Raw genomic sequence first — 14484 nt, 5'->3', positions numbered from 1 at the left:
GTATTTTTTCACGCAACGCACTGTCAACCTGTGGAACCCCTTGCTAGAGGGTGTTGTGAAGGCCAGTACTAGAATGGGGTTAAAAAGGGAGCTAGATCGATTCATGGAAGATAGGTCCATCAATGGCTATAAGCCAGGATGGGCAGGAATGGTGTCCCTAGCCTCTATTTGCCAGAAGCTGGGATTGGGTGACAGGGCATGGATCACTTGATGATAACCTGTCTGTTCATTCCCTTTGGGGCACCTGCCATTGGCCCTGTCAGAGGACAGGATACTGGGCTTGATGGACCTTTGGTCTGACCCAGTATGGCTGTTCTTATGTGTTGGTTAGTTACATCAGTCCTCCAATCAGGGAACAGAAAAAATATCACATGACCAACTTAACTAACCAGCACAGTGCAAGTTGCAAATTTAACAATCAAATAAACATGAAATTCTCATTTGAGCCAGTATCCGAGTTTGTGAATCACACTTTGTGAGTATTCACCCTAGGGAAGCTTACATGCTCCAGGAAAATGCAAACACTCAGAGGTCCCAGGCATGGTCAAGTTAATTTGCTTTAGAATTAAAATAAATATTCACTGGTGATTTTCCCACCCACCTATTCACTCAGCTCTATTAGACTTCTGTAGCTAAGCGAGGACTCCCCAGCACAGTACCTCCTGCTGGTCATCTTGGGAATTAGCTCTCCAACATACAGAGTGCCTCCTCCTGGTCGATGTCTCGCCTGCCACTGGCCCCGTGTCCCTCCCAGACCCCGGTGCCCCTTACCCTGGGGTTCTGCCCACCACAGTACCCCCACATTCTGGGTCTCCCCTCCCAGGGGAACCCCAACCCTCTACACCCACATTGCCTCAGTGTCTTTTGCCAGTCATCATCTAGCCCCCTTTCTCTGGGGCAGACTGCAGTCTATAATGGCCACTCATCATTGGCAAGTGGTTAGGACCTGCTGCCTTTGCCTATCCTCAGGCTGCCCCTCTGCAGCCCCAGTACCTTTCGTAGACCTTAAACAAGGCCTGCAGCCTGGGGATTTACCAGGCTGGAGCTCCCCAGCTCCCTTTGCCCTTCCCCAGCACTGCTCCACTTCAGGTACCTTGCTTCCAGGCAGCTAGCCCCTCCCATTCCAGGGATAGAGTGAGACTCCTCCAGCTTCTGGCCCCCCAGCCAGCGGTGAGCTGGAGCCGGTTCGCACCAACTGGTTGTTAAATTTTGAAGCCGTTTTAGAACCGGTTGTTAACCCGCTTCCCTGCAGGGGGCGCTGAGGCTTTGATGGGCTCCGGCCGGGAAGTGATGTAATTCCTCCTCCGGCCGCCAGGGGCGCTGCGCTGCAGGAGCCATGTGGGCTACTGCCTGGCCCTGGGCATGAGCCCTGTTGCTGCTGCTGCTCCCCCGAACCCTGGCCCTAGGGCTCCCGCTGCTGCCTGGTGGGTCCCCGGCTGCTCTGCTGGGCCGGGGCTGCATCCTGCTGCTCTACCCTTGAGTACCCACCACCCTGCCCGCAGGCAATCACCCCCACATCCCCTGCCCTGCCTCTAGCCACCCCCCCGTCCCCTGCCTCCAGCCACCCCCTGCCCTGCCTCCAGCCACCCCCGCACCCTGTGCCCGCAGCCAGCCCCTATCTCCAGCCACCCCCGCACCCCCTGCCCGCAACCAGCCCCGGCTGCACGCACCCCCTGCCCTGCCTGCAGCCAGCCCTTGTCTCCAGCCACCCCCTCACCCCCTGCCTGCAGCCAGCCCCTGCTGCACACACCCCCTACCCTGCCTGCAGCCAGCCCCTGTCTCCAGCCACCCCAGCACCCCCTGCCCTGCCCGCAGCCAGCCCCTGTCTCCAGCCACCCCAGCACCCCCTGCCCTGCCTGCAGCCAGCCTTTGGCGCACCCCCTGCCCTGCCCGCACCAGCCCCTGCCGCAGCCCCTGCCCTGCCCACAGCCAGCCCTGCACCCCCTGCCTCCAGCTAGCCCTGCCCCATGCCCCTGCCTGCAGCTGACTCCAGGTCCACTGGTGCCCTGCAGTTCCCAGGGCAGTAACCCTGCACACCTACTTCAATGAGGGGGGCAGGGAGCAGCTGAGACCCACACATGTGCACACCCTAGGGTGACCAGACAGCAAGTGTGAAAAATCAGGACAGGGGTGGGGGGGCAATAGGAGCCTATATAAGAAAAAGACCCCAAAATCGGGACTGTCCCTATAAAATCGGAACATCTGGTCACCCTAGCACACCCCCAGGGAGTGGCGGGGACCCACACATGTGAAACAGAGCTCATTTCTAGTTCAGGCCCATCTTTTTAACAAAGAACTTTAGGCAGGATTAACATACATCCGTATTTTCCCGGACAGGTCAGGCTTTCTGGTTCTTAAATTGCCGTCCGGGAGGAATTTTTAAATTGGTACAAAAAATACATACTGGGGCACATCCCTTAAATCAGAACTTTTTATAGGGAACCGATTGTTAAGATTTTGGCAGCTCATCACTGCCCCCAGCCCTCTTAGCAGGGCCAGCTGGGCCCTAACTGAGCTGGCCACACCTGTGGTCAGCTACTCAGTCAGCTTCCCGCAGCTGTTCTCACCCCTTTTCCCAGCTGCAGCCCTCTCCAGGGCTGCTTTTAACCCCTGTTCTGCGGGAGTAGGGCTGGTGCCCCACTACAACTTCTCACTGGGGCTTGTAGTTGCAGACTGAGTGTCACTGGGAGGCATAGCATTACCATATTTCAGGTTCCCAAAAGGAGGAGGGGAAGGTGGGGGAGGGGGAAGAGTAGGAGAGGGGAGGGGTGCTGGGGGAAAGGGGAGGAGCAGGAAGGGGAGCTGGAGGGGTGTGGCTCCAGCTGTCATCCAGGAGGTCAGAGTAGAGATCACAATGGCTCCTTCTGGCCTTACAATCTATGAATCTACATATCCTAGTTTATAAACAAATTCTCTCTCTAGGCTTGGGCACGTCACACTTCTCTGTGTGCTGCCCCATCTTGTGAATGGGAACAAACATGCTTCTGTACAGTACAGGGCTGTTTGGGAAGGTTAATTAGCTAATGTGGTACAGCAGTCTGCCAGTATGAAGTGTTGAATAAAAATATCATTGGAAGGGTCTGTATAACAGAACCCCAAGTATTGAGAATTATTTTTCATTTTTCATTTACAAACTATTTCGTAAGCTTGAAGAATCAGGTGGGGGAGAGAGGGTGGAGGGTTATTTTAAATGTAGACTAAGCATACTGATGTCCACTGGAATAGAAACATCCATCCATCCATCCTCTTAGCTATCCCTGATCCAAGTTTGATCTCAGGGTGCATAGCTTCTCCTAATCCAGTTTTTACAAGATTTGGGGGATATTCCAACTCCTTTTCTTGCCTTTCTAAACATACGGTGTAGGGAAAGTAGGGAGGGAGACATCAGGCTATTTCCTCTGGAATGATAGCAAAGCCACTGTGTCAGAGCAGGTTGCCTCTGATAACAAGCAAGGGTGAGGCTGTTGCAATACCCAGGGGGTTTTAAATAATTACCCCCATCTCCCCTTTCCTGCCCAGCCCAACCAGCCATTGGCTCAGGCATCTGTCCCAGAAAACAATCTGTCTTATCCCATGTCACTGATTACACACAGCCAGGTGGAACCAGGCTGGTTAATGTTACTTGCCCTTGCCTCCCAAAGGAGGATCCCCCTCCCCACCCTCTCCTAGTTAGAGAGACAAGGTGGGTGAAGTAATATCTTTTAGTGGACCAACTTCTGTTGGTGAGAGAGACAGGCTTTCGAGCTTACACAGAGCTCTTCAGGTTCCTAGTTATAAACTGCAACTGTAAAATGACAGTTCATTCGGGGGTGGGAGCACCTCAGCTGCATCTCAAAGGGTTTTTGAAAGGCCTTTCCACCATGGGGATTTTTAAACGACATCATAGCTAGATTCCTACCTTCTCATCTCCCCGTCCTCTGCTTCAGACGCCTCTCACATTAACTCAGCTTTCTTGGCATACTACTGTAATTACACTCCCTGCCTGTCCGCCAGCCTCTGCAAAAAAGCCCTCAGGATGAATAAAGCAAGTCCAGATAATCAGTGGTAGTCACAGGCAATTGCATGGGCTGCACCAACATGCATGCAAACATCTGATCTGAATGTGCAAACCATGTGCACGTTACATACAGATCTAACTGGCAAAAACAGTGTAGCTGATAGGCATAGAGGCAATATAGCTGATGTGCATCTGTATGCAATATACTTGATACGTGCATGTACATCTGACATTTGAGTGCATGTACATTTGCACACATCTCTTTTATGCCATCATGGGTTGCCAGTGAGGACTCAACCTGGGACCCCAAAAGCTGGTGGGCAGCAGTGGAGCAGCCTCTGGACAGGAGCACCCAGCACAAGCTGAACCATGGGTAATATATGTTCACAACTGCACGCCCCCACCTTTAAAACGCTGGGAAGACCTGGAAGATTTGCCTGTCCATCCCCACTACTCTGGACTCCTCAGATCCCTCTCTGCCAGGTACATGGCACGCTGCCCCCCAGGAAGAGAACACATGGCTGATAGAGGAAGTGCTGTTTCCAAAGACCAGCACAGGGCACAGTTGCTGTTTACCAGGAAACCGAGATGAGGCTTTGGTTGCCCTGGGCTGACAACGGGAGTTTTCCCACCCTGTGTACCTGGCACTGAAAGTACATTTTGTCTTGGTGGACGCGAGGCAGCAATAAAGGGGTTAAGTACACAGGTGACACTTCAGGCTTCCGCAGCTCCAAATATAAAACCCTGGATATCAGAGCCTGAGCAGTAGGAGGCTAAAACCCTGAGGGGATTTCTCACATGGGGGAAGAACTCCCATCTCCCCTCCCCGTAATATTCCAATGCGGGGCTGCCTCCCACTGCTTCAGCAGTTCCCACCTACTCCATTTCTCTGTGTTGCCTCTAAACTGCTTCTCCACTCTCATCTTCAAGCTGCTGTAAAGGAAATGAGGTGGGAGTATGAAATCAGTTCAGAGCAGCAGCAAGAAGAGAAGTGGGGGCTTTACGAGCTCGAGCTCGGGGAGCCCAGGGTATGCCCAGCAGCTGGACTGTGTCCCCTAGAGAGCTGGCTGATCTCTAAAATCAAGGTGCAGTCTCAGTTTGATTGGGCCTTTGTTTCTCGGAAGGAGTCAGCACCTCTTGAGATGTCTGGGCAAATACTGTGATGCGTTTTGTGAACAGTTTCATGCTTGTAGCATTTCTATAGCGGCAGCAATAAAAAGAGGGATGCTGTGAACACCGGATCTAAAACAAGAGTTTTGGGGGGGACAGTCTGGATGGAGCTTCGCTGTTTTCTGTGGAGGCACTAACATCCCAGCTCCTGCTGTTTCTATGTCAGGCTCTCCACTGAGTGTTTACTGTTGCTGTTTCCACAGGGACATTCGTGTCTGCCTTCACTGTGCTGTGCGGAGCCCGGACTGACCTCCCCGACAGGCACATGTGCTGCGTCTTCTGGCTGAACATCGCTGCAGCGCTGATTCAGATTCTGACGGCTATCGTGATGGTTGGCTGGATCATGAGTATATTTTGGGGGATGGACATGGTCATTCTTGCTAGTAAGTACAGTGCAATCATTGTCTCCACCCCCACGTTGTTAGGGCTCAGCTAGCGTCCTGGAACCCAGCTGGGAAATGAGGAAAGTGGAAACAGTACCAGGCAGCTTTCATCAAATGGGGACATTCACACTGAAACAGAGGGAAAAGAGACATAAAGAGTGGATCTGCCCCAGCACTATGGGGAGGCTAGTGATGACATTTGCTTGATTTCTTCCCGTGATATCAAGCTCTGCTCCCAGTAGCTGAATGTTTCTGTAAGATGCCTAACAAAGTTCACCTTTCACTTGGCATCATTATGCTTCAGAGTGAACAGTGTTCCACTCAACAGGAGTAGCCCCCACTTCCCCGAGCGATTGTTCCACAGTCTCTCTGCAGACTCAAGAGGATAGGACGGTGTTGATTCACTTTGGGAAAGTTTTTTTCCCCCAACAACCATTAAGACTAGGAATGTGCTATTCCATTTTAGAATGAAAGCTGTAGAAATGAATGGGGCCACCAGAGAAGTGCTGGCACAAAATACTGCCCCCTTCCACTTCAGCCCAACCCCTGCTTTACAGGGCACCATTTCCTGATGTTGCATCTATCGGTGTTTGAATAAGCACTCTCGCCCTCAGCAGTCCCACGGCATCCTCCCATGTAACCGTACTCCAGCTAACTGAGGTGAACCCAAGTTTAGTTAGACGCTCTGGTGTTGTACTTTAAGGCCTGGTCTACACTAGAGGGGGATCGACCTAAGATACGCAACTTCAGCTACGAGAATAGCGTAGCTGACGTTGATGTATCTTAGGTCGACTTACCTCGCATCCTCATGACACGGGGTCAACTGCTGCCACTCCCCCTATCAACTCCACTTCCAGGAGTTGATGGCAGAGCAATCGGGGATTGATTTATGGTGTCTACACTAGACACGATAAATTGATCCCCGATAGATTGATCACTACCCACCAATCTGGGTACGTATGTACTCTTAGACTACATCTACATTCTGAATGGCTCAACTGTGCTCATAGTGTAGACAAAACCTCAGGTAGCTACCTCCACAGATGCCCTGAATCCTCCTCATTCTGTGAGTGGCTGGCTCCCCACTTTCTCATAAACCCCATTTATCCAAAGGTTTCTTGAGATCAATTTGTAGGCAAACGAGGTTATCAATGCATCTTAAAGCTTTCTCCAATGTAAAAGTCCCCTTTTGGGACCTTGAAACTCCAAGAAAGACCTCAGTCTTAGGGGAAGAAAGAGACAAATGCATCTCTAAAAGGCCTGGTCTACACTACAAAGTTAGGTCGACGTAAGCGCATGCGTCTACACTGAAATTTGTCTCCAGCCGACATAAGTGTCCCTTTACAGCGACGCAGTCAAACCACCTCCCTGAACAGCATGGAACCATGGTCAAGCTACTGAGGTCAGTGTGGTGCAAATACAGACACTGTGTGGCCTGTGCCAACCTCAACAGTCTTCCAGCAGCTGTTCCATAATGCCCCATGCCCTGCAGCACTGACCACTCCGGTCACCATTGTAACCTCCACTTCCTAGGGGTCACGGAGCCTGGAAGCATCCCCCTTTAAAGTCCTCTGCATGTTTTTGAAATGCCTTTTCCACATCGCTCACCTTTGTGAGCACACCAAGTAGTTCAACCTTGTTGCATGCAACTCCCCAGCCGACCGTGCTGGCTCCATGAGCTAAACTTGCTCTTGCCAGGAGCAGAAAGGAGGTATTGGATCTCCTGGGCCTGTGGGAAGAAGAGGCTGTGCAAGCGCAGCTACGGACCAGGTAATAACATGGATATCTATGAACAGGGGATGCAGGAAAAGGGGTATGACAGGGATCAGCAGCAGCGCCATGTGCGAGCAAAGGAACTTGGCCAAGCATAGCACAAGGCCAGGAAGGCCAACAATAGACCTGGTGGTACCCCATAGATCTATTGCTTTTACAACGAGCTGCATGTCAGACATGTCAGACCCAGCAGACCACTGAGGATACCTTGGAGGCTAAGTTCCCTCTAAGCTGTGCAGGCACATGGCTGTGCAGCAGGCTATCAAGGGCCACGCAGGCATGCAGGGGGGAGAGGCACCTCTCCCCCAGCCTCGGCCCCGGAGCTGCTGCGGCTGGGAGAGGTGCCTCTCCCCCAGCCCAAGCCCCGGAGCTTCCCCGGCCGGTGAGAGGCACCTCTCTCCCGGCCCCAGGCTGCTGCGGCAGAGAGAGGGCTGGGGGGAGTCCTCTCTCCCCACCACAGCTCCAGAGAAGCCTCCACCCCAATCCCCTCATCTCCAGCCCCACCCCAGAGCCTGCATCCCCAGCCAGAGCCCTCACCCCACTAGTCCCCAATCCTCTGCCCCATCCCTAAGCCCCCTCCTGCACCCCAAACCCCTCATCTCCAGCTGCACCCCAGAGCGCTCACTCCCAGCTCGAGTCCCCCTGCACCCCAACCCTCTGCCCCAGCCCTGAGCCGCCTCCCACACTCCAAACCCCTTGGCCCCACCCCCTCCACACATCACCTCCATATTGGTGCACATAGGAAAATTCATTCCGCACGTGGATGTAAAAAATTTGAGGGAACATTGCTTGGAGGACCCCGAGACAGAGACCCCCTGCAGTGACCAGCGAGGACGAGGAGGTGTGGGAGGGGGGTGACACAGGAAGGATCTCCAACCATGCAACAAGCCAGGACCTGATCTAGACACCACCACAGTCTAGCCAACTCCAACAGGAGAGCATAGATGAGCCTGATGGAGGGGAAGGGAACTCGGGTAAGTGTGTGCATGCATTTTTCCTTAGAGTTTTTAAATGTAAAGATGGCACCCGGCCCATGCCAAGTTAACAAGACACAGGTATTGACTTTTCATAGTTGTACTCCTACGAGATGAGATAGAGGTACAACTAACAGAGGTAGCGTTGGCCTCTGCTTTTCATTCCCTGTAGGTTAGGTGGGAGGGCCACGCGGAGCAGTTTGTTTATGTACACAGGGATGTCCCTTGTATCCTCCTGAGAGATCTCAATGAAACTTTCATGGAGACACTCTGCAGTCGTCTCATGACGGTTTCTAGGGATGGCTGCCTTATTTCTTCGTCCTTGGTAGGACAGTTTCCCACGCCATTCTGCTATGAGTTCAGCAGGCACTGTTGCAGTACGCAGGCTAGCAGCATACAGGCCTGGGCAGCTTCGGGACACCAGTAATAGCTGTGCTCTCTGTGCCTTTGTTACCCTCAGGAATGAGATAGCAGCTGAAATCCCCACTGCCTGTGGAAAATGGCACCAGCATTCAGTGTCGTTGCCCTAGACGCATCCCCGTGGAACAGGGACCGAAATGTTTTTGCTTCATGCAACAAAAAATCCTTCACCCTCTCCTCGCCCCAGCAGACCAAACTCCCCATGGCTGGGCCTGGAGAGTGGTGCTGGGCACTCTAAAGCTGAAGAGTCAATAAGCATGTCTCATTAGAAGTGTCTATGGGAATAAGGGAAGGGAGTTTTGAAACTTATCTTTCCCTTTCTGCTGTGACTGTAAATCCAGAGGTACATCTCTCTGCTTTTAATAGCAGCTTCTGGCATGGTGGCCTTCAGGGTGCCCCCTCCACACCTGCAAAATGCCTGATCTGTTGAGGAGGAGACAGAAGAGGACACAGGAGGACATACTCAGCAAGATCCTGCAAGCTGGTGCTGCATCGGGCACTGAACAAAGGACCTGCAGGGCCAACATGGCAGACGGCACAGAGAAGGAAAAAGATCAGGAGAAAGGCCCAGGAGTCCCAGCATGAAAAGTAGATGAAAATATACCAGGACATAATGGGTCTTCTCAGGCAGCAAACCCAAATGCTGTAGACCCTGGTTGGCCTACAGGTCCAAAAACCTGGCCTCCCCACCCTTTTCAGTCCTTGGAGAACTCCATGGTCTCTGCTTTGTGCACCCCTCAACATATTATGTGGCATCACAGGCCGTATCCTTACCCTACCACTCCATGCTGGAGGAAACAAGGAAAACTACAGCTGCACGTACACGGACCTGCAAGAACCACGGTCTACATCGGTCTACGTTTGTGCCCTGAAATGGAGAGAAATATTTGCTGCCTCTCCAGTTTTAAAGTTCCACGCCATTAATTTGTCAAAAGGTTGTATTGTATTGCCTGGGGAAGGGGCAGCTCACATTGATTTTCTGCACTGTTTCTCCTACTCAATAACATATTATTTTTGGAGAATAAAATTATCTTTATTCATTGACAACGCATACTGCAGAATGCCCAGCGGCACTCAAAGGGAATGGTACTTGTAAATGTACAGCAAGTACCACGTAATTCAGAGCGTCAGGAAAACACTGGGTCCTCGTTATAAATGCAGAGCAATTCTTAGCGGCACCCAAAGAGAACATGCCAGCAGAGAACACTACTGTGGCTGACCGTTAAAGTGCTCTTTCAAAGCCTCCCTCAACCGTATATCCCCCCGCTGGGTTCTTGTAATGGCCTCTGGCTTCTCAAAGGCCGCAGGCAGCCGCTCACCCTCCACCCTGGTGGAGGCTTGTCCCTCTTTGCCTCACAGGTATTACGCAAGACACAACAGGCAGCTAGAACCATTGGGCTGTTGTTCTCAATGAGCTCCAGTCTAAGTGAGTAAACACTGCAGGCTACTAAAAGCACATGCAACTGTCATTGTGCACTTGCTGAGCAGGGAGTTGAATCTTTCCTTGTCAAGTGGCTGGTGTACAGCTTCATGAGCCAGGGGCAGGGTGGGTTCCCCACAATCACTATAGGCATTTCGATATTGTCAGTGGTAATCCACCAGCCAGGAAAGAATGACCGTGTTTGGAGCTTTCTGAACGGTCCAGTTTTCTTAAAGATGCGAGCATCATGCACCTTCCCTGACCAGCCCACACTGCTTGTGGAGAAGCATCTCTGGTGATCCACCAATGCTTGCACAACCATAGAAAAGTAGCCTTTTCTGTTGATGAACTCTATGGCCAGTGGGCTGGTGCCAAAATAGGGGTATGTGTGCCGTCTACTGCCCCACACCAGTTCAGGAACCCCATTCCAGCAAATCCATCCATTATGTCCTGCTCATTGCTGAGAGTCCTGGTCCTGCATAGCTGGATATGATTAATGGCCCGACACCATAATTAATCATGATGACGGCCGCCACTGTGAATTTTCCAGCTTCAAAATGAAAATGATTTCTCACTGACTGGCAGCAATCTGACATTGCAAGATTCTGGAGTTAGATGGCCACTTGCTTCTCCACTGTCAGTGCAGCTCTCATTCTGGTGTCCCTGCGCTGGAGGGCTGGAGCAAGCTTGGCCCAGATCTAGGAAAATGGCCTTCCATGTCTGAAAGTTCTGCAACCACTGCTTGTCGACCCAAACCTGCATTACAACGCATTCCCCCCAGTCCGTACTCATTTCTCAGGCCCAGAAGTGGTGCTCCATCACCAGCAGCTGCTCCGTTAATGCCACCAACAACCTTCTATTGGTTTTTGCTATGTCCCTTAGCAAACTGTCCTCGAAGAAATCATGTCCTCTGCTGCTGTGGTACTTACTGTAGGGCTGCAAATACAGGAGGTTCATGCCTCCTGCACTTGCAATGTTCGTGAGAATAGTGCAGAGCTCTGCAGGCTCCATCTGACATGATGGACTCCAAAAACTGCTTGATGGGTTTGCAGGATTTTTTTTAAAAGGCACAAAAATGATGGGATATGTATGGCATCATGGGATGAAGGAAGCTGAATGCTGGGAACTTGACCTCTGTCTCCCAGAGATCCATGGATGAGTCATTTCCAGCCTACAACACACTGTGAAAATTTCCCTAAAGGTATGGCACCAGATGGTAGTGCATGGCACACTGCAATACCTACCGGTGACGCACTGCACTTTGCCTTGACGCAAGCACTCCTGGTGAGTTGGCACAGTGTCGATGCAAGAAGCAAATTATGCATGCACCTGAGTGATATACAAACTTTGGCAGCTGCATGATGATGTCACTTGCATTGACCAAAGTTTGTAGTGTGGACATAGCCCAAAGAAAACGAATTAGAACGTCCAGTTAGCTAACCTTGTATTATCTCTTTATTTTCAACCTAGGCTATAACTTGACCTGCTAAAAATCAAGCTAAAGGTGTTAAACTATGTCTAATACTGGTGCTAAGTGGAGTTTTCAATCAAGTTAAACTAGATCAGTTGAACTAACTTCATCAAAAAAGCACCTTTTCCCATAGTCTAGGATCTGGCCACGGCCCAACTATGCCTCTCTAATTTACTGTAGCTACGCCAGCCTAATCCCTGGGGTAGACACAGCTAGGTCAATGGAAGAATGCCTCTGTCAACCTATCTACTGCCGTTCAGGGAGGTGGAGTTCCTATAGCGATGGAAAACCCCCTTCCATTGCTGTAGGACGCGTCTGCGCTGCGGGGTTACAGTGGCATCGTTCTGTCACTGCAGCTGTAGAGCTATAGCCCCGTAGTGAAGATGAGCCCCGAGTCCTATTGGTGAGTGGATAATGCGATGCCAGTCATCTGGGCAGCAGGCAGAAAGGCTCTGAGTAATTTGGTTGCTAGAAAGGAAGGTGCAGCTGGGAAGTATCTGTCATAGTGGCTCCTGTTGTCAGTGTAGTTACCACTGATGAATTTGAAAGCTGGCAGATACCATTTCCAAGAGCAACACACATCTGCCAAGGAGAAGGATGGGGGGTGATTAAGTTCAGGCCAAGAGGTGCCAGAACATAACAACAGGATTTAGCGAGCGCTGCTCTGTTTGTTCTGCACAGGGAGGGCGAGAAATGTCAAAAGGACATTTTATTCTCCAAGGAAATACGCGTGACAACAACTAGTGACAATCTGGCAGCTGGAGCTTGGGTTAGCTCCCGAGCTGGCATAAGGACCTATAGATGTGCCATTATATGGATCATAGCGAGTTTTTGGGGGGAAGGGGCAAAGGCATCAGAAAGTGCATCATATCTAAGGGTAATGGGGCCAGCAATGAAAAAAGGGGCCAGGAAGAGGGAGAGTCCTAGGTCCTTGGTTTGGGCCACCATTTTGCTTTTGGTTTTTGTGTGTAAGGGACAAGAGCCAGTTTTACTGGCTAGATGACGGTGTGGGGCACTGTGTGCTGAAAAATGCTTTGGCCACCTAATGGTAGCTTTGTAGTTGCGGTTGTATGCTAAACAGTGACTCCCCCTGCCGCTCTGGGCCTGAGTAGAGCTGGGCACATTTTTTCAGACAAATAGTTTATTGGTCAAAAAAAAGCAGCTTTGGCTGCCCCCCCCCCCCCCCCCCGTTTTACAAGTTTGACATGAATTTGCCAAATAGTTTTGGCAATACATCTTTTTTCAGGCTACTCTTACGAAATGGCTGGAGGAGGAGGTAGTGCCTGGCTTGTAGCCAGGTGGTTTGAGCGAGGAAAAGCCATCACAGACTAGCCTACAGGCTGCTGATTAGGGTACTTACCTGCCCAGGGAGAGCTGCACCAGAGAAGGGATTCCAACTTGGATCTCCCACATCCCATTTGAGTGTCCTAACCACACCACTGTACAAAACATTATAAGGATGACAGTGACAGCCCCACCTCCTCCTCCTCTGGCCATTTTGTGAATTTGCCCCTTTAAAGATGCCCAGAAACAAAACATTTTGGATCAAACACCACGTTGTGTTCAACGCAAAATGGACTTTTTGGACTCACCAAAACTCTTTGGAATTTTTAGATTTGGTTTGACTCCAACCACATTTCCCACCCCCCGCCCCCCGCCCAATGTTTCTGAATGGTCAATGAACTGAAAAACCAGTTATTCACCCAGACCTACTTCTGAGCCACCCTATAGCCAATGTACCTCAGTCCTGATCAATGGCTCTGAGATTCCAGCTCTGAACCTTACTACAGCTCTGCTAAACTTAATTACTAGAAAGTGGTCTGGTGAGTTATTGACTACATCAGTCCCAGTCTTAGTTGAGGGACGGATTAGGCAGTTTATGCTTACAGCTGACCCTGGAAAGGAGACAGAAGAGCAGCTGCCTTTCTCATGAGAGCTATGTACTTAAAATGAGATGCTGATGTCTCTTCTCTATATACCTGCAAAGATTCCTCAAGAACCCCAAGAGTGTGGGTGAAACTATAAATCCTGTGTGTAAACTCCTAGAGAGAGAAGCTTAGGTTAAGGTCACTTTGCAAAGTCTCTCGCTGTAAGAGCCTGGTAGACTCTAACATTTTGTATGGGAATTGTTGCTGGAATCTTTACTGAGTTTGCCTGTTGCCCAGATCTCTTCAGCTCACTAGGATAAAGGGTATGGGTTCAGACAGTTCAATGAAGAGGGCTTGGAGGATGCTCTAGTATTTCGCACGTTGCCCTTTTGTCAGGGATCCACCCCAGGAGAAACAATAATTGAACTCAGTTTTATTATCACAGGTAATTACTTTTTGACTGTCCAATTTTAAGGGACATTTCCCATCTCTTTCCTAATGTAAATGAATTGCCAGCTGGCCTCATTAGCTACCAAACAGATATCATCTCTAACCAACTATATATGGCTTTTGAAACAGCTTCTTGTTTCATTTGGGGCCTGAAAGCAAAAAGAGCTCACTGGCAGTAGAGGTGGGGGACTTGTCACCAGAGTGCCTCCTTGTGGTCAGGTGTGGCAGAGTAGCTCTCTCCCGATCTAGTGCTCCCTGCCACCAGTCACACTGGCACTGCAGTGATCTCTGTTCCTGTAATTCAGCCCCCTGGCCAGGGCACAATTTAGTTCAATCCTTCCAGGGTAACAGAATGTCCAGCAAATAAAGGATCCAAACATCCTCACCCAAAGGTCTTTGGCCCCAACTCCAGAACTTTTTGTCATCACACCCTCGCAGAGCTCTTTGTTGGTCGTTATGCCCTTCTCAGGGATTTCACACCATCTTCTCTGCTGGCTGGCAGGGGAACCTAGGCCTTCCTTTCTGCACCAGGTATCAGCCCAGGGACCCTATAACCAG

The 14484-nt window shown here is 50.8% G+C and overlaps 1 protein-coding gene across 3 annotated transcripts in view; it reads left to right on the top strand.

The window, feature by feature from the left end:
- STUM (stum, mechanosensory transduction mediator homolog) overlaps positions 1–14484 on the top strand; it is a 78214-nt gene that overhangs the window by 51094 nt on the left and 12636 nt on the right. The window contains exons 2-3 of one of the 3 annotated variants that reach the window (XM_074949169.1): positions 5371–5550; positions 8758–8783. In XM_074949169.1, coding sequence (XP_074805270.1) covers positions 5371–5550; positions 8758–8768 — 191 coding nt within the window. In that variant the 3' untranslated portion in view covers positions 8769–8783. Of the gene's footprint in view, positions 1–5370; positions 5552–8757; positions 8784–14484 lie in introns of those variants that run through there. The other 2 variants (XM_074949167.1, XM_074949168.1) reach the window with 2 other exon arrangements.

This window comes from Natator depressus, chromosome 3, assembly GCF_965152275.1.
Source record: "Natator depressus isolate rNatDep1 chromosome 3, rNatDep2.hap1, whole genome shotgun sequence".
Classification (NCBI taxonomy): Eukaryota; Metazoa; Chordata; order Testudines; family Cheloniidae; genus Natator; species Natator depressus.
The sequence above is the reverse complement of the archived record's forward strand: the minus strand, read 5'-3'. Positions and strand labels throughout refer to the sequence as shown.